The 19,997-nt window shown below is 40.2% G+C and overlaps 1 protein-coding gene across 4 annotated transcripts in view; it reads left to right on the top strand.

The window, feature by feature from the left end:
* The window catches only part of SLC9A9 (solute carrier family 9, subfamily A (NHE9, cation proton antiporter 9), member 9), a 656,333-nt gene that overhangs the window by 16,032 nt on the left and 620,304 nt on the right, over positions 1 to 19,997 (top strand). For 2 of the 4 annotated variants that reach the window (XM_010858138.1, XM_010858139.1), the window contains exons 2-3: positions 5,231 to 5,490; positions 5,776 to 5,978. In XM_010858138.1, the coding sequence (XP_010856440.1) occupies positions 5,370 to 5,490; positions 5,776 to 5,978 (324 nt within the window). In that variant the 5' untranslated portion in view covers positions 5,231 to 5,369. The remainder of the gene's footprint in view (positions 1 to 5,230; positions 5,491 to 5,775; positions 5,979 to 19,997) is intronic. The other 2 variants (XM_010858137.1, XM_010858141.1) reach the window with 1 other exon arrangement.

Here is a 19,997-nt window from a genome sequence, read left to right on the forward strand (position 1 = left end):
ATCTTTCATGAAATGTTCCCTTGGTATCTCTAATTTTCTTGAAGAGTTCTCTAGTCTTTCCCATTCTGTTGTTTTCCTCTATTTCTTTGCATTGATCGCTGAGGAAGGCTTTCTTATCTCTTCTTGCTATTCTTTGGAACTCTGCATTCAGATGCTTATATCTTTCCTTTCTCCTTTGCTTTTCACTTCTCTTCTTTTCACAGCTATTTGTAAGGCCTCCTCAGACAGCCATTTTGCTTTTTTTGCATTTCTTTTCCATGGGGATGATCTTGATCCCTATCTCCTGTACAAAGTCATGCACCTCAGTCCGTAGTTCATCAGGCACTCTATCTATCAGATCTAGTCCCTTAAATCTATTTCTCACTTCCACTGTATAATCATAAGGGATTTGATTTAGGTCATACCTGAATGGTCTAGGCTCCTAAATTCTCTCCAATATCTTGTGGCATTGAAATATACCTGTGTAGTCATCTGATTATCAGATGTATGTGTATAGTTGGGCTTGTTGCTTTATGTTACTCCAGAGAAGTACCACCCCTACAGAATAAGAATCTGACGGGAGCTTGCTGTGTGTGCCATGCGGGTGGCAGTGTGTGTGACAGTGTGTGAACACAACTGTTGGTCTGAACATAGCCAAAGAGGTTTCAACATGTGATGTTTTCAAAACCATTCTGTAATCCATTTTATTATATATAAATATAACCATTATATGTCAAAGTAAATCCCCATCCATATTTCTCTTAGAAAACACCCTTTTAGGAGGACATTTCAGCATCATGTAGAATGACTGTCAGTAAGATTCAGGGGAACTGGTTATGAAACGCAGGCTTAATATAAGAAGACACTTAGGAAACACCTGTTGTACCTTCTTCTTACCAGAAATTAGGATCACAGGACTGGGCAGAAGGTAGATTAAAGTATTTTAATATTGTATGATCAGAGCCATATTTTGTTCATTTTTATAACTCCTACAAGTCCTAGAACAATTCCTGTCATGTCTATAGCATGAAAGCAGAAGGAGGGAAGAAGGCAGGGTGTTGTTTTTTTTTTTTCATATTTTCAATATGAAGAGTGGAGAGTCAGTTCAGAGAGATGAGGCTCACGTTTCTAAATGCTTCTCATTTTGAGTGCTCATGAGGCTCTTTTTTGTCCTTCCCTCTTTTCTCCCACAAACATCACCATGTCCACTGTATGTCAGGCATCTGCTGTGAGAATTATACCACAAGCAAGCTCTGTAAGGATGGGAACATCACAGCATTTGGGGTGATGCTCCTCACATGTGACATTTTAAAATGCTGGTCCCTGACTGACTACATAAACTCAGAGGAGTTTTCTTCTTGAAATCTCCCTTTTCGTCTTGAATCCAAGGGAGTTTGTGAACTTGGAGAAAGTTGGGCTGTAACTGCCTAAAGTGTTTGGCATTTCAAGAGGGAAAAATAGAGATGAGAAATAGCACAGGTTCTGCCCTAAACCATCTCCTTGTCTAGTGGTGACAAAGCCGAAGTCTGCATAGCAATGCTGAACAATTTATGTCTTTATATAACATTGGACCCAAAAGGGTGTGGTTCAAACTGTAAGTATTCAAAGATTAGGGAACTTAGTACAGGCCGCATCAGAGCCCAGGTCTCCCTGCTGGGACTTGGGATGTTCTTTGTTGGACTGTGAGTACTTTAGGGATGAGGACTGTTTGCCCAGCTCTGACTTGGGGGTTGTATGCTGCTGGAGCAACGCCAGGGCTCACTCGAGAACAGCTTCCCACCGCTGTCACTCTAGTTACCCAGAAGCTCAGACTTGTAGACCCAGGGGACACATTTGGACTAGAGTTTCTGCTTGAAGAAGGTAAGGCCACCAGCCGGCCAGGTAACAGAGCTCAGCAAAGTGTCATACTTGGAGGATAAACCTGGGACCAGGGCTGTGTGTACATGTGTTGGTGATATTGTTTTGCTGGGAGAGGCTGCCTTCTTTTCTCCCTGGGCAGGTGGGGTCAGCTTCATGACTTACCAAAGAGACTGCTGGTTTGTGTCTATAAATCATGGTAGATAGTCTCCTCTTTCCTTCTTCTGCATACAAGTGGCTGATACTTTCTTTATCCTGTATCTTTGTGGGGGTGTAAAAACGATCCCTTTTCATTAGCATTTTCTTCTTAGCAGTCCTTCTTTATCTGTCACCTACTCTAATACTGGGTAGGAGCGTGTTCACTCAAGACTCCACATTTGTGTCAAGATACAGCTAAAGCTGTGAGTGATTTAGCTAGAGCTAAAATTGTGAAGCTCTGTGAGTAAGTAGTCTGGCCTCCAACATTAAGGATTTTCTAGTTGCTGCTACTGCACACAGATGGGTGGATGTGTTTGTTAACCAAGTTCATAGGGAAGCTGCAGCTCCTCCATTGATCCTTATCCTAGGCTAAGATGACTCCTCTCAACCCTTGGGGTAGGGGAGAAGGAGGGCCAGGGTCTTTTGTCTAGTGTGTTAATTTGAGTCTTCCAAGAAGCAGATACTGGAAAGAGATTAGTTGTGCAAAAAATTTATTAGGGGAAATTCTTTTGAGGAAAAATGGGGAGGGAGACTGAGGATGCTGGGCCAGCTGTCAGGCCTTGGTGCAGCCCCAACCAACTCCTGTGGAGAGAGGGAAGGACAGGAGGCTGGGGAGGAAAAGGTTTAAGCTGCAGTCCAGTTTTAAAAAAGGTTTGACAAGGCTGTTACACAGTCTTTGAGCTTGGGGCCTTCAGAGGCCTGCTTAGTGCCCCTGATGAGATCAGTCATTGGCTGATTTCTTAAGTGCCTCCAGTTGCCTCTTCTCAAAGGCTGGACCCAGGGATGGCACAGAGGGCCAGGTACGGCCATTTGGGTTTTGATTCACTTGTTTTTATGACAAATTCTCGTTTTCCCTGCTTAGGAAAGAATGATGGACACTTCATGTTTACTCCCTGTTATTGTACCGAAAGCACATTGCAAAAATAAAACGACTCACCCTTTGGGAATTTCAGCCCTTATCAACAATATAGTTTCTCTCTATTCAGGTGCACGTAGTACCTTGTTTCTCTTCTATATTTTCCACTAAGCAGAAAGCTTAAGAGGTCATAGTATCATGGTACTTGCCAAGTGACACTTAGAGAATAAATTCTCCCTGAGATTTCACTAGAGTGTTGGAAAAGTGATGTTCTCACACAGGCATCCTAAGCCATGCGCAGAGTATATGGTGTGTCTTCCCTCCTCTTTCCCGACTAGTTTTATTACAGTCATTTGACGCTGCACGTGGAGGGCTGCTCACTGCTCTGTGATAGGTCAAGTGCTCATGGTGGTTACAAACCCATCACTTATTTTTTTTCTTTCTGACAAAAGTTAACATTAAGTATTTCTCACTATTATGGGGGAGTGGACCAAATAGCGAAGCAGGAATAAGTAAGATAAAAATATTCTTGACAGAAATCTGCTTTCATTCTCACCTCTCACTCAAGTTTTCTGCTTTATCACCAGAGTGATGGCTCTTACATGAAAATGTGACTTTTACTGTCCTGCCTAAAATTTTACAACACTGTCATATTACCACTGGGTTAGAAGTAAGAACTCCTTAGCAGGACAGAGGAGCCTCTTTATAACCTGGCCCCTGTAGTCTAGTTTCTCTCTCTTTCTCTCTCTCTCCCTCTCTTCCACTTACTCTCTTCTTACAATCCACTGCTGATTTCCTAAATCCATCAGATTTCTCAAGTTCCTTTGTATTTATATGGTATAATGTTAGGTTGTCCTAGTGATCGTTAACACAGAAGCACTCACATTTCAGTGAGTGCACAAGAGAAGTTCACCTTTCACTCACATAATGGTCCAGTGCAGGTTTTCCTGGTTTGTGGATGGCTTTCCCCCACCTGGTGTCTCAGGGACTCAGGCTTCTTCAGTGTCGTGACTCTGTCTACCTACAGTATTGTTTTCCCCCCTCCATGTCCATCTGATAGATGGTGAAAGAGAAGGGAGAAAGCACACCTACTTCTTCAACACTTCTGTGGCACACATCACTTTTTCTTATAATCCATCGGTGAGAACCCATCCAAACTCGAGACAGCCAGAAACACAGTCTCTGGGTGAGCAGCCACTCCCTGACAACTATTCCACGTGCTGGTGAATCAAAATCCTGGGGAACATTTAGTTGTCTCTGCTGTTACTCACGTGCTGCTACCAACATGTGCAGCCTGGATCCCAACTCATTCCCTGATTCAGCTCATCTGGACAAATCTTATGTGACCTTTTAAGATTCATCTAAAGCTTTGCAGCATTCAAAGGGCTTTGGAGTGTCTCCTCTCTGTACTCATATAGCACAGAATCCTTACCAGCTGTCATAGCGCATGTCATGTTGTATTATAATTGTTTGCTTATGGATCTTCATTTCACAAACTTCAGCTCCTGTAGGACTGGGAACTGTATCTTTATTTTAAATCTATAAATGTCTGGCACAAAATATGCACCCAAATATCCACATTCATTTATTTAATGTGTTATTAAATAAATGAAAGGCAATTAGATGACTTGATTCAGAGAAGAATGGCAAAACCCCCAGCATTTGATTTTTTTTAAATAGTAAACTGTGGATTTATCCTAAAACAAATACATCAGTTCTAATTTTAAACTGAGGAATGTGTACACTTCTAAAGTTTCTTTGCTTTTTTTGTTAATAAATCCATAATATTAAGAGAATTCACATTTATCAGATTACCGTGAGCATCCAAACAGTTTATAAACTTAAAAGCCAAAGATTGTCACTTGAGTCTGACACTTTGCTAAAGGAATATTGTGTCATTAAAATGTGTTTGGCTGCAGGTAAGGATAAACTTGACTTTAAATAGTTTGAAAAAAATTAGGAAATGTGTTATGTCACATAATAAGAAGTCTAGAGTTAGGGTAGGGCTTCCCAAGTGGCACAAGGGTAAGGAATTCTCCAGCCAATGCAGGAGACATGGGTTCAATCCCTGGGTGGGAAAGATCCCCTGGAGTAGGAAATGGCAACCAACTCTAGTACCCTTGCCTGGAAAATCCCATGAACAGAGGAGCGTGGTGAGCTACAGTCCATGGGGTCGCAAAGAGTTGGACATGACTGAGCGCCTGAACACACACTCAGATTAGGCTCCGGGATAGGTTGATCCAGGGCTCAGTGAAGTTATTCAGGACCTAGATTCTGTCTATATCTCAGTCCCACCATCCTGAGTGTTCTGACTCTGTCCATGGACTGTATCCCCTTAAGGTGACAAGATACCTGCCAGCAAAATGTGGAGAAATGTATTGCCTTGATCATGTCCTGAGGGCGAGAGAGAATAAGAAGACTTGTCCCCTAACCGTAGTACATACGTGCCGCCTACTAGGCTGATGGGGCTCTCTCAGATATGTGCTCATCTGTGGACCAGAAACTTTCTCCAGGGGAATTCCCTCTCCTGACTGATGAGATTACTCAGTATCTGTCACAGAGCCAAGGTTTTCTTGAAGCAATTGGATGGAAGAAAAGAGGTGGGTAGCTCTTCTCTCCAAAATCTGTGGGTCCATTAGGAAGGAAAAAAGGAGAGGTACTAAGTGTCCGCTGCAAATACTGTAAGAATACAATCTTATCGACTCACAAAGAGTCAGACATGACTTAGTGACTGAACAACAAAAATCTAGTGGATTGGTGCCAATGGAAGGGTAAACAATTTTCTAAGCCAGGTAATGATCCTTCCAAATCATATATTTGAAAACATGGAGTAATAAACATTTTAGATTATGTTCTCCAGTACAGTTATTTATTCTTTATTTTAGGCCTCGTAATGGGATTAATTTTACGATATGCTACAGCACCAACTGATATTGAAAGTGGAACTGTATATGATTGTGGAAAACTGGTCTTCAGCCCATCAACTCTTCTGATTAATATCACTGATCAAGTTTATGAATATAAATACAAGAGAGAAATAAGCCAACACAACATCAATCCTCACCAAGGCAATGCTATACTTGAAAAGGTAAGGACCCTTTCTATCTGGTCACATATTTTTGCTTCCCAGTGTAAATAATTGTGTCATATATAAGCCACCATAGAGAGTGCATTCACACACATACGTATGCCCCCTTAAACACCATACTCATGGGGCAATTTCATTTACTAAGTGGTTAATGTCTTGATATGCTCTTATTGTAAGCTCGGTTGTCTGTATGTTTCTTCTAGAAGTTGAGAAAGAGTGCTTCTTATTATAACTGTTTTGCAAACCACAGTTATATTAGGGAAAAAGATAACAATAATAATTCAGCTGACTCTACCTTTAATGATACTTGATTCAAGTTTTCACACGTGTGTTTTAAGTGTCACTGCATATATATATATTGTGGTTGTTGTATATGTTACCAGCTGGCTACGAAGTTTAAATCTCCCTTAAGCCAAAGGGAAAATGAAGGAGAACGAAGACATTTGCACTTGCAAACCTTGATCTAGAATCTGACTTTTAGCTGCCAACATAAAACACTGGCCCCTTGGCTGTTTATAAATGCACTGACACACAGTCGCTCTCAAAAGATCTTGACTCCATCTGTCTAGTTAGAGAATCTTAGATTGAAAAAAGAAAAATCGTGAAGTTATTCACCTTCTAAAAATGGTTTTATTATTGCAAATGTGTTAACCGCTTCGGTTATTTTGGAAGAGAAAATTTCTTTTGCTCTCAGGACTCTGGGTTAGAAAACAAGTGAGGTGACCTTTCTGCTGCCTTGAGTGTGGCTCAGTCTTTGTAATAAGTGAATTTGTGTTTAATAACACAAGTGCATGCTAAGAATCAGGATCTCGCATGACTCATTCTAGCTCCTTTTGTCAGAGCTGAGCACTTCCTTGAAATTATGGAAGTGCATTTTATCACTTTTATTCCATACAGATTTAATTTTCTTTTAAAATACACTTTTTTTCCCCTCTCCATTTTGAGAGATCTGGAGCGGGAGGGGAGATACATGACCTGCCATTTTTCCTCATTCAAGAGGAGTAATTTTTAGTATTTTTTTCACACTATCTCCCAACTAGCAAATTTCTAGATTAACTTCCTCCTAGCACATGGAAGGGCTCTGGAAAGTCAAACTGATTATAATACTAACCTAAATCATGCTTAGGGAAGTGAAGCGAAGCACAAGAAAGAAAATTAAATAATGTTTCTGAAGTAAACAGGAGCAACTTCTAGATCTTTGACTTTCTTGAGTGATCTCTTCTGTGGAAAATAATCTATCTTGAAATAAATAATTTTTTAAAGTGACCTTGTTAGCAGCATAGGATTTAAACAGCCTTGTCTGTTTTAATTTTCTTAGTACCAGAATTTAACTTATTTCCCTTCTCACTCTCTTATCTGGTTTTTATCTGCATTTCTAAGCAGCACTACTTCTTCAAACAGGTTTGAGTCCCATCCCCCACAAAGGTGCTGATAATTATCTCTGTCATTATAGCAATTTGTTTTATAACAGGACTGCCAACGAGCACCTGTTCAGAAATTCTGTTAGGGTGTTACTGACATATTGATTTTTATCAACAGCCAATTACAGTGTTTGCTTTTACAAAATTAAGGCAAGAGATGGAGAAAAATATGGAGCCTTCTTGGTTTTTCCTCTTGGTTGGATTTTGAGTTCTCACATGAAATGTTGAATTGACTTTGAATGGTTCAAGTATTTTATAGACTAACTTCTAAAGCATGTGACTTATTGAATCACAATTAGCATTTGTTCCTCTGGGCATTCCAGGCTGGCCATGGGGCAGCTCAGTACCCAGGGTAAATCCCCAACAAGTCCCTTGCTGGTGGAATAAGGAGCATCTACTGATACACTTACCTTATTAGACAACTTTAAGTAGAAACAATGTTTTTAATAAATAACCAGAGTATATTTTAACATACATTTGTTGCTTATGTGCTAATGTTGGGGGACCCTACTTAGTCTGTGAAAATGAAATGCTCATAGTCTGTCTTCCTTACTGAGAATTCTCCACTGCATGCAGTTATTCATATGAATCAAGCAATTGCTCAGTCTATGTCAGATGCAAAAGAATTCCAAAATGAGTCCAGTTTTTGAAAGGTTTAACATGGAGTTACAGAGGTTGTTAACATGGAATAATGGGGAAGAAATTCAGAACCAGAAAGACCTGTCATCTATCTTTAGTAAGTTCTTTGAACTTCCTAAGCTCCAACTTTCTTATTTGTAAGGTGGGTAGATTAGAACGGTTTTGTAGGTTGTTTCAATGTTTAAGTGAGATGATGTATAGAAAGTGCCTGACTGCCATAGGCCTTTTATGCTGCATGGCCCTCACTCCTTGTTACTGTTTCCACTGCCACTTCTAATACCACCGCCGATACCATCGCCACTGCATGACTTTTAAGACCACTTAAGTGCTACCATTGCTACTTCTAGATAATATTGGAATGCTTAATGTATTCCAGGGATGAATGGAATATATGTTTTTTTCCTCATTTATTTAATATCTTTGGGGGAGATAAGACCAACATATAATATATGTTAGCATATGATTCAGTTCTAAATTATATAGACTGTGAGTTTTCTTAAAACTTTACAGATTAGTTGTCATAGATATTTGAGCTTGTTAGGGAGGCTTCCTGGAGGAGGTGGCACTTGAGAGGGCTTTCAAAGGTGGGTGTGGCTTGGATAGGCAGCAGGATTGAGTTCAGAAAGATCTGGGCAGGATTGGAGGATGAGGCTGCACGAAGTGGTTAACTAGGTGGGAAGGGAAGAGGGCCTCGTGGATTCTTTGGGTCAATAGAATCTGCTTGATTTATAGGAAGAGTGTGAAGAGAAGAATCTAAGGTTCCAGGGTTTCAAGCCTGGCTGGGAGAATATGAGGGTCCCAGGATAGTGGGAAGGGAGAGAAAGATTTGTGGAAAAGGATGGGTGAAAATGACCTGTGGATCTGCAATTAGAGAGAGATCATCTAATTCAGAGCAAGAAAAAGACCTGATTTCATGATGTTGAACTCCGTCATTTAATAGATGAGTAAACGAACTTGAGCACTAAAATTGATTTAGTGCTTTACTCGGTGATTTTCAAATTTGTCTGAAATTTGGAATCACTTGAAGCTTCAAAAAATTCTGACGCTTGTATTCTGTCCCTGGGTTGGCGATTTTACTGGTTTGGGGTGTAACCTGAGCACTGGAAATTTTGGAAGATCGCCAGATGAGTCTAAGGCACAGGCAAGTTCTGGAGCCACTTATTTAGGTCCTATGTTATGTTTGGGTGAATATAGTGAGGAAATAAATGCCGTGTTTCTGCTTCTTCTCACTTCTACTGCTGCAGATCTAACAGCCCGCTTTACACACAAAGCACTTTTCTCACTTCAGGACCTCTACACATGTTGTTCTTAGCATATGTTGTTTAAATTGGTCTTATTTCTGCTCTTTGGATGTCAGAGCAATGACAGGAATACTTCCTATTCCTGGAATCTTGAAATACCATCTCTTCAGAGAGGGCTTGTCCTGTGATTTTCTCACATTGCATCCCCTCTCTCTCTTTTGCCCTCTCTCTTGTTTCAAAGTACTTTTAGCACCATCTGAAATTTTACATGTATTTTCTTGCTTATTAATTATAATTCTTACATCATCTGATGTCCACTAGATGGTATACTTCACAAAGCAGGGTCCATGCCTTTTTTTATTGACCAATGTGTCCCCAAAGCCTACCATAAAGCCCAGTGCATACTGCTGCTAAATAAATAGTTTGTGAATGAATGAATGAATGAACGGAGGAATCTGAGTGCTTGGTAGAGTATATGCTGCTGCTAAGTCACTTCAGTCGTGTCCGACTCTGTGCGACCCCATACATGGCAGCCCACCAGGCTCCCCCGTCCCTGGGATTCTCCAGGCAACAACACTGGAGTGGGTTGCCATTTCCTTCTCCAATGCATGAAAGTGAAAAGTGAAAGTGAAGTCGCTCAGTCGTATCCAACTCTTAGCGACCGCATAGACTGCAGCCTACCAGGCTCCTCCGTCCATAGGATTTTCCAGGCAAGAGTACTAGAGTGGGGTGCCATTGCCTTCTCCAGGTAGAGTATATACAGCTGGAAAAATTGAAAGATATTATCTTGGAGTTGGTAGGAGAATGTCCTAGACACTTAGTGGTTGAAGAGACTAAGATATTATATAATCTTAGTTGTGTTCATTGCAGCCATGAAATTAAAAGACGCTTACTCCTTGGAAGGAAAGTTATGACCAACCTAGATAGCATATTCAAAAGCAGAGACATTACTTTGCCAACAAAGGTCCATCTGGTCAAGGCTATGGTTTTTCCAGTGGTCATGTATGGATGTGAGAGTTGGACTGTGAAGAAAGCTGAGCGCTGAAGAATTGATGCTTTTGAACTATGGTGTTGGAGAAGACTCTTGAGAGTCCCTTGGACTGCAAGGAGATCCAACCAGTCCATTCTAAAGGAGATCAGTCCTGGGTGTTCTTTGAAAAGACTGATGCTAAAGCTGAAACTCCAATACTTTGGCCACCTCATGCGAAGAGTTGACTAATTGGAAAAGACTCTGATGCTGGGAGGGATTGGGGGCAGGAGGAGAAGGGGACAACAGAGGATGAGATGGCTGGATGGTGTCACCGACTCGATGGACATGAGTTTGAGTGGACTCCAGGAGTTGGTGATGGACAGGGAGGCCTGGCGTGCTGCAATTCATGGGGTCACAAAGAGTCGTGTCTGACTGAGCGACTGAACTTAACTGAGTTGTGTTCATATAGATATAAATTCACATACAGAGAAATTACATGGTGGGCCCAGGGTCCCAGTAATTCTATTACTGGTCAGAGGCAGAACTGAGGCCCATAGCACTTTACTCTGAGTACTGAGTAGTTTATCAAATTGCATACCACTGGACAAGCTCCGGAGTGGCCTTGTGGACAGAGAAGGGCTGAGGCCTGAACAATCTGACACTGAGATGTGTGGGGGGAGATGAGGACCAGTACTAGAAAGGGAAGATTTACAGAATTGCAGAAACAGGCCTAGCACAAGGGTGTCACGGAAGCCACTGGTGTGGCTGCACTGGGTCCTTTTCTTTGTGGTGCAGATTAAAGGGAGTACTTGGCCTTTGTCTCTAAAAGTTACAGGATGAGGAAGTAAGTTTTACTCTCAAGATGCAGTTTAGGGGCTTGGATGAAATTTCTGACTTCAGGATTTGAAGAGGCTGGAATAAATTCTTGAGCTATATAATCATCTCTTGGAATACCAATAAAAGCACATGTATTTCTGGGATGGTTAGGCCTTGACGTGCTTGGAAACAGCACTGGGCTTGATGGCTCCCTGGGTTTCTTCCAATAATATGGTATAAAACTGGAAAATAGGAGAGCTGTTGGCATCTATATAAGCAGCAGTGTACTGTGCTTTCATACCACATTGTAAACATATAAAATTTTTAAGAATTACCATATGCCAAGCTTCTTTTGTTCATGCTCAATACAGATAAAAGTGTAGAGAAGAAAAAATATTTTCACTTAAAGATGTGTGAAAACAGTATTTTTCTATATATTACGAGCAGCTGATGATCTCAAAACAATCTTCTGAGAGACTAAAACTAGAATTATGTTGATTTATATCTATTCAGTTGACATTTCCAGAACTGTTTGTCAAATTGTTCTGTGGATCCACTATATCCTTTAGTAATTTTAATTGAGTGGGGCCTATATTCTATTATATAATATCTTTACAGACATTAATTTGTTACAAAATATTTAGGAATACAAAAAAGTCTACTAAGTATTTTCTGAATTTAACATCAATAGGAAGTTAAAACTTGTTTTTGAAAAAAGATCTGTCTTTCATTCCTTCAAAACAAATGAACTGATTTCCATCAGTTTTGATTCTAAATAGGAATGATCTCAAGGAGTTTATTAGTAAATCTGGGGGAAATGCAGCATATGAATAAGTGAATACATATACCACAAGACAGCTATCAAAGCAGTGGGTCAAATACCATAGACGTTCAGAGGGGGTGACGTTATTTCTTGTTAGGGTGATAGGCTAAGCACCGAAGAATTTATACTTTTGAACTGTGGTGTTGAAGAAGACTCTTGAGAGTCCCTTGGACAGCAAGGAGATCAACCCAGTCAATCCTAAAGGAAATTAACCCTGAATATTCATTGGAAAGACTGATGCTGAAGCTGAAGCTCCAATACTTTGCCGCCTGATGCAAAGAGCTAACTCATTAGAAAAGACCCTGATGCTGGGAAAGATTGAAGGCAGGAAGAGAAGGGGATGACGGAGGATGAGATGGTTGGATGACATTACTGATGCAATGGACATGAGTTTAAGTGAGCTCTGGGAGATGGTGAAGGATAGGGAAGCCTGGTGTGCTGCAGTCCATGGTGTCACAGAGTCAGATATGACTGAGCGACTGAACAACAACAAAGGGCGATAGGAATGATTTTGAGGAAAGATTGACTCTGGTAGTGATGTATGTAGTGTTTGGAGGTTGGAGAGTCATTCCAAGCATGGGTAGGAAAAGGGGTAGAGACTATTCCGAGAAAGAAAGTCACTTCTAAGTTGTTGAAGTATGGAAGATCAATGAAGCATAGGGTGGGATAAGGGCAGAGTCTGGCTACAGAATCACTTAAATTCCAGGCTGAGTAATGCCCACTGTATTTGTAGTCAGTGGAAGAGTGCAGTGTTGACAAAAGCAAAGAAATAGGCTGCTGTGTACAAGGTAGAGAGTGAAAGCAGAGGGACAGCTAAGTTTTAAGGTTGAATGGTAACCAAGGGGCAGATAGAAGAGAAACAAGGAAGGAAGACACTGTAAAGTTTAGATCGGTTGGGCACGAGGAGGAAGGATGAAGAGCTAATTCTGCTGTTGTGTCTTGTGGGTTCATAGAAAGTGGCAGGACAGAAGTGGGTACCTTAGAAGTTAAAGGAAGGAGCTGTTTTATAGTGAAAAATCACACATATAGTTTAAAACTATGATGAATGAATGAGTTAATCTTATTTATTTATTTTTCATTGATTTAACACATTATGTTTTTCTACATTGAATTGGAAAGGTCAGCAGACCATTTGGCTAGAAAAGTCTTGCAGACCTAGTAGATTTTCAAAAAGTTGTCAGCACAGTTAAATTTATACTTCCTATAATTTATAAATCAGTTGACTGTAGTGTGAAAAGTCAAAGGAAACCCCAGTGAAAAGTTTGCCAAACCTTCACTTCCTGTGTGACAAATGACACTATCATTTGGTAACGAAAGTTATTTTAGGGCAAGTTAAACTTCCAAGCAATCTGTCTTGTCTACTGTTTCAATGAAGAGAATTATCAGGGAAATAGGTAACACTGAAGCTATTATCAATTGTGTTCATAGTACTGTGTATTTTTGAGATATTGACGTGAGTCTGAGTGAACTCTGGGAGTTGGTGATGGACAGGGAGGCCTGGCATGCTGCGATTCATGGGGTCTCGAAGAGTCTGACATGACTGAGCGACTGAACTGAACTGAACTGAACTGAAGGAAGTCCTTACAGCAACAGTAATTATATGACTTTAAAAAAATAACTTTGTATGTGCAGTATTAAAATATCAGTGTCTGATATTTTCTCACTGTCCAACTTTTTCTGAAGATGATTTTGACTGTTTGTGGTTCAGAGTCTTAATTCTCACATATTTATTTGTAAACTATTTTTGTTCTTTCCAGTCTTTCTTTTTACTTGATTATTCTGGCTGCAGAGTCCAGAAGGCAAAACTCTTCTGCTAACAGGGACAGCTTGATCAGAAAGAGTTATTAGACCATGAGATGAATATGTGCACTTAGTGCTGGGACACTTTGGGGGAGGATAAAGTAAAGACAGGAAAGGAATGTCTAGCCACAATGAGAGAAGCAAGTGTCACGATAAATCAGCACTTGGGGTTTGGAGAAACCCTTATAGAATACTATCAATTATTTCTCCACTCTGTAAAGATCAGGGATTCATGATGTATGTTTCTCTATCAAGACCAGTCTTGATTCTTACACATGAGGTGGTCACAGGGAATCTCAAGTTTAGCAGTGCATGGGATGAGTCTCTTTGGATAGACTTAGATACTTTTATCGTAAACCTTCCTTAAGAGATTTATTGTTAACAAAGAAACCTAACATTTTTAATTCATCTTATCTATTTTCTTCCACCTTTGCTCAACTTTCTTTGTAGAATTTTGGCCTGATACATGATTTCAGAAATGTCTCAAGACTCAGTATTCCGTTAAACTTTTTCCAGTTCTATTGAGATAAATTAACATATAAGATTATGTTAGTTTAAGCTGTACAACATAATGATTTTATATAGCTACATAGATATCTATCTATAGGGCTTCCAAGGTGGCACTAGTGGTAAAGAACTCATCTGCCAATGCAGGAGATCTAGGAGATAGGAGTTCAATCCCCTGGAGAAGGAAACGGCAACCCACTCCAATATTCTTGGCTGGGAAATGCCATACACAGAGGAGCCTGGTGGGTTACAGTCCACAGGGTCACAGAGATTTGGACACAACTGGAGGGACTTAGCATGCATGCATATATATCTATGTATGTGTCAAATGCAAAATGATTATCACAATAAGGTTAGTTAACCTTCATCAATTCATGTAGTTACAAATTTTTTGTCTTGAGAACTTTTAAGTTCTTAGCAACTTTTGAATATACAATGTAATGTTATTAACTATAGTCACCATGCTGTACTTATATCCTCAGGATTTATTTATTTTATAACTGGGAATTTGTATCTTTTGACGACCTTCAACCTTTTTTCCATCCCTCTTCTCTCACCTCTGGCAACAGTCAATCTGTTCTCTGTTTCTATAGTTCTTTTTAGACTCCAAATAAGTGAGAATATATAGTTTTGCCTTTCTCTATCTTATTTCACTTAGCATAATGTTTTCAAGTTCCATCTGTGTTGTTGCACACAGTGGAGTTTCCTGCTTTTGCATGGCCAAATAATTCTATTGCGTGTTAATCCAATTATCCATCAATGGACACTTAGGTTATTTCCATGTCTTGGTTATTGTAAATAATGAGACAGTGAACAGAGGAGTGCAGCTATCTCTACAAGATTGTAATTTCAATTTGGGGGGATATATTCTCAGAAGTGGGATTTCCGGATCATAATGTAGTCCTATTTTTCATTTTTTTGAGAAACCGCCATACTGTTTTCCTTGCTGGCTGCACCAATTTACTTTCCCATAAACAGTGTGCAAGTGTTCCTTTTTCTATTCCACATCCTGTGGAATAGAAAGATAACACTTGTTGCCTCTTGTCTTTTCTATGATAGGCATTTTAACAAGTGGAAGATGATATCTCCTATTTCTTTGTGCTTCTGACTTGCATTTCCCTGATGATTAGTTCCATTTGGTTTTAATTTAGTCATTGAACAACATAAATTTTCTGTATTCATTTAGTCATTCAACAACTATTTATTGGACACTATTCATATGCTAAGTACTCGTTTTAAGTGATGCAGATACAATAGTGAACAAAACAAAGCCCTCACTCTCATGGTGCTCACATCCTAAGGGGGAGCTAGAAAAGGTACAGTTCAGTGTAAGTATTTATAATCTAATGTCAGGAGAAGACATGTGCTATGAAGCCAGGTTAACAACATGAGAAGATGTCAAGAGAAGTGTATTTAGATATGCTTTGCAGGGAAGCCCTCATTGAAAAGGTGAATTTGGAGCCTAAATTATGAGTAATGAATGAATGAATGAATTTGGGAGTAAGCCACACAGAGATCAGGAAGAAGAGAACCAAACTAAATAATAGAAGATGTCTTTACTTTCTTGAGGTCAGTTTTTCCCTTTGCCAGTTCTTTGCTGTATTTTCATGAATATCCAAGATCATTTTGTCTATAATAGAAGTTCTGGAAAAATTATATTCATTGTGATTGAGAAAGGTGGAGGGGAAGTAGAGAGATGTCAGCTTGGAATGGGCAGTGAAAATACAGAAAATGCAGAAATAATAGGAACGTCATGCCCCAAAGGCTGGCAGTCTTGACCTAACATCCAGGCCACTTTTGCAGTCTTGTCTTTAGAATGCATAGTCCAGATATGAAGTTGTTTTGTGACAGTTTAGTTGTAACTTGGAGCACTCCAAATGCGAGATTAGTAATTACCCTTGTTGTTGTTTAGTTGCTAAGTTGAGTCTGACTCTTTTGTGACCTCATGGACTGTAGCCCCCCAGGCTTCTCTGTCCATGGGATTTCCTAAGCAAGAATACTTGAGTGGGTTGCCATTTCCTTCTCCAGGGTATCTTCCTGACCCAGTAATTGAACCCATGTCTCCTGCATTAGCAGGTGGGTTCTTTACCACTGAGCCACCAGGGAAGCCCAAGAATAACCCTAGACAGCTCTGTTAGACAGTTTGGGTTAAGTCCTTGCCACCTGGAATGCAGCTTGGCTTTTTCACACAGTAGTATGGATGCAGCACTCAAAAATCCTTCTGACTTCCTATCTTCTTCACAGTTCATCACACATCATCACTCAGTGTTCTAAGGAAGCTGACTACTGGAACATTTATTTGTAGCAGGATTGAATTCCAACCAGATGTCTAGTTTTATTTCTTAACAAAAAACCTAGCTATTCAAAATAATGTAGAAGCTGCTGGTGGCAACGATCTCTTGGATGTCATGTGATTAGAGCACAGATTGTACTGATGTCTCTCACACTCACTCTTGGATGGCAAAGAAAAGGAGTCATGTGAAAGTGTATGAGCAGGATGAACACTGGCCTTGGTGTACTTCCTAATGTGACAAAACTGGATAAGAGGAGAGTGGCTATGGAGTAAAGGGAACGCGTCTCAGGTTCTGGACTTTGAGCCCAAGAAAGTACCCCTGACCACCGTGGGGAGAAACAGCTGATATGCCCACCCATCTCCCAATCACGCCTTCCTCCCGACTGATGCCTGGTTTTGGACCATCTCAGGTCATCCATTTGCCTAGTTCCAGAAAGGCCTTAGTGGCATCACAGACACTTTTTAGGAACTACAGGAGCCAGCATGGCAGACTGCAACATGGACTAGCATTTTGGGATGTTGAGTAGCCATCCACTTAGATATCAAAGTTCCCTGGTAGCTCAGATGGTAAAGAATCTGCCTGTCGTGCAGGAGACCAGATTCAATCCCTGGGTCAGGAGGATCCCCTGAAGAAGGGAATGGCTACCTATTCAAAGGATAGGTTTCCAAAGCTATTTTAGGGAGTTGTGGGTGACTGGGGGCTCTAAAGCTATTCTATTTCCCTGTCCTATTCAGTTCAAGATCAGGGTGAAACATGTTCCGTGAGAGGCAATCTTTAAAAACAGACTTAGAACTTGTTATTTGATAATATTTTCTGTATTTACTAATGTTTTATATTTATTGTGTGTTATCTCAGAACAAAGTATTCCTCATAAGAGACCTTTCCAAAAAACCCCAAAATATTATTCTTTTAAATATCAACACATACATGATAGGAACTGGCATGTGTGAGACAGCATAATATGTTAAGAGCCCCATTCTGCAATCAAAATCCTTGGGTTTAAACCTCTGGTCTACCTTTAACCTGCTGGGTGATCTTCAGCATCTGACTTAATCCTTGATGCCTTTGTTTTGTCAAATAGGCAATACTAGTACCAACCTCAAAAAGTTATTATGAGAACTAAATGAAATAATTCATATAACCAGCTAATGAGCTTTAGCATTAATAGTAAATATTACTTGTTATTATTGAGCATCAGGTACTTGCCAAGTAATTTAAAACACTGATTTCCAAAGTTTGATACATGCATCAGTTAAACTATTGAGTATGTGGACCTTATATTTGCCCATTTATTTATAAATGACTTGCAAGTGCTATTGTACAATGTATTGTATATATTATAAAGTGAAAGTGTTAGTCACTCAGTCATGTCTGACTCTTTATGACCACATGGTCTGTAGCCCACCAGGCTCCTCTGTCCGTGGAATTCTCCAGGCAAGCATACTGGAGTGGGTAGCCATTCCCTTCTCCAGGCAATCTTCCCAACTCAGGGACTGAACCCCATCTCCTGCATTACAGTCAGATTCTTCACCATTAGCGCCACCTAGGAAGCTCAGGTAATACTGCTATGAGAAAAGAGTATCAAACTAGAATTTTTTAAAGGATGAGAAAAAATACAAAAAGTTTTTTGCACACTTAAGTGGATCATCTTGTTCACTTCATAACATATATTCACCTCAACTTAAAGAGCAATAAACAGGTCATATTTTATTAACATTTTATTTTTACTTTATTTTTGATATTTTTCTTGAAAATAATTTTCTTGAAAAATTTTGCTTTTTTCTGAAATCTCACTGTATTCTGAGTCTCAGCAGTACTGATATGCACATGGGCTCTAGGCCTGAGGCAGGGATGCTTTTAGGGGTTGTGAGCTTTGTGGAAACATTCAGTCCCACCCCAGGAGACCCCACATTACTATACTTCAGTATCTAGTTCTAACGTCTTAAGGCTCCAGCTGACGTTTGCCCACTATATCTTAGCTCAGATGTAAATTAATATTTATGTCTATGATGTTGGGTTACTGTCTATCTCCTCACTAGACTTCAGGAGGGCAGGGACCAGCTCTGTCCATGGTCCACTGTGTTCCCAGTTCACAGCAGCGTGCCTGGCACCTGGTTGATACTCTGTGGACCCTGGCAAGTGAGTGGATGATATAATGAAGTATCTGTCTCTGCTTGTCAGTTGCTACTTCTCAGTGCCACTCTGTCCTGTCTTCGCTGTTGGCCATTTTATTCCCAAGCATCTATCACAGATTTCTCCTCAGAGTGAAGTACCAGGGCTCTGTGATGGTTTTTTAGCTACTCAGACAGTTGAATTGTTGGCAGTCTTTTTTTTTTTTTTTGGTGGTTGTTTATTTATTATTGCGGTATAATTGCTTAACAATGTTGTGTTGGTTTCTGCTGTACAATGAAGTGAATCAGCTATATGTATACATATAGTAACCTCCCTCTTGAGCCTCCCTTATCTCCTCCCCCATATCACCCCACTAGGTCACCACAGAGCACTGAGCTGAGCTCCCTGTGCTATACAGCAGGATCCCACTAGCTATCTATTTTATGCACAATATTGTATATATGTCAATCCCCATCTCCCAGTTTATACCCCAGTCCCAACCCTCCATGTCCACTCATCTGTTCTCTGCATCTGTCTCTATTGCTGCCCTGAAAATGGCTTCCTCTGTACCATTTTTGTCTAGATCCCATATATTTGTGTTAATATATGATATTTTTCTCTTTTCTGACTTATATCACTCTGTATGACAGACTCTAGGTCCATCCATGTCTCTACAAATGACCCGATTTCATTCCTTTTAGATGGTAGCCTTATCTCCAAATAATTGATCAAGGATAGAGGGAGAGGGAGACAAGGAGCTGGGCACAGGAGAGACAGAGAAGGAGGGAAAAAGGAAGGGAGAAAAAGAGATTTCTCGTGAAGATTTATAGTATGAGTACATACAAGTTAAAATGGATCTTTCAATTCCTTTCCTGTTTGCTCTATTCCTTCTAAAGCATTCAACTTAGGCAAGACTGCACATTTATCATCGCTGGTCTCTTGCGAGCAATTATATAAGGGTCCATCCAACTGCATTTCCTGGTTCTTCTCTAAGGTCGTTAAGAAGCTCCTCATTAGTAGCTTACACAGCCTGAAGGCAGGGTAAACAGAAGTGGCACAGAGGGCTGAGAACAATCAGAAGGAGTGAGGACCTTAAAGAAGCTGCGCATTTAACTGGCTTGTCTCCTGATGCTATTTAAGCCTGTCTTGTGTTAGGGGTCTCCCAGCTGCTCCTCTCAGATCCATTTTTAGTTATACTAAGTCTCCTACATACGAACCTTCAAATTGTGAGCTTTCAAAGATGTGTATGTGCATTTGTGTGTCCAATCATGTAAGTTAGTTCATGTGTCTGGTGTACATTGTCACGTGTGTACATCCTCTGCCAGAGATTGTGCTTTTGTATACTTTATAGTACTGTAGAGAGTATAGTAGTACAGTATCTTTATGTCAAGCCCAG

The sequence above is a fragment of the Bison bison genome, unplaced genomic scaffold, assembly GCF_000754665.1.
Source record: "Bison bison bison isolate TAMUID 2011002044 unplaced genomic scaffold, Bison_UMD1.0 scf7180017864384, whole genome shotgun sequence".
Taxonomy (NCBI): domain Eukaryota; kingdom Metazoa; phylum Chordata; class Mammalia; order Artiodactyla; family Bovidae; genus Bison; species Bison bison.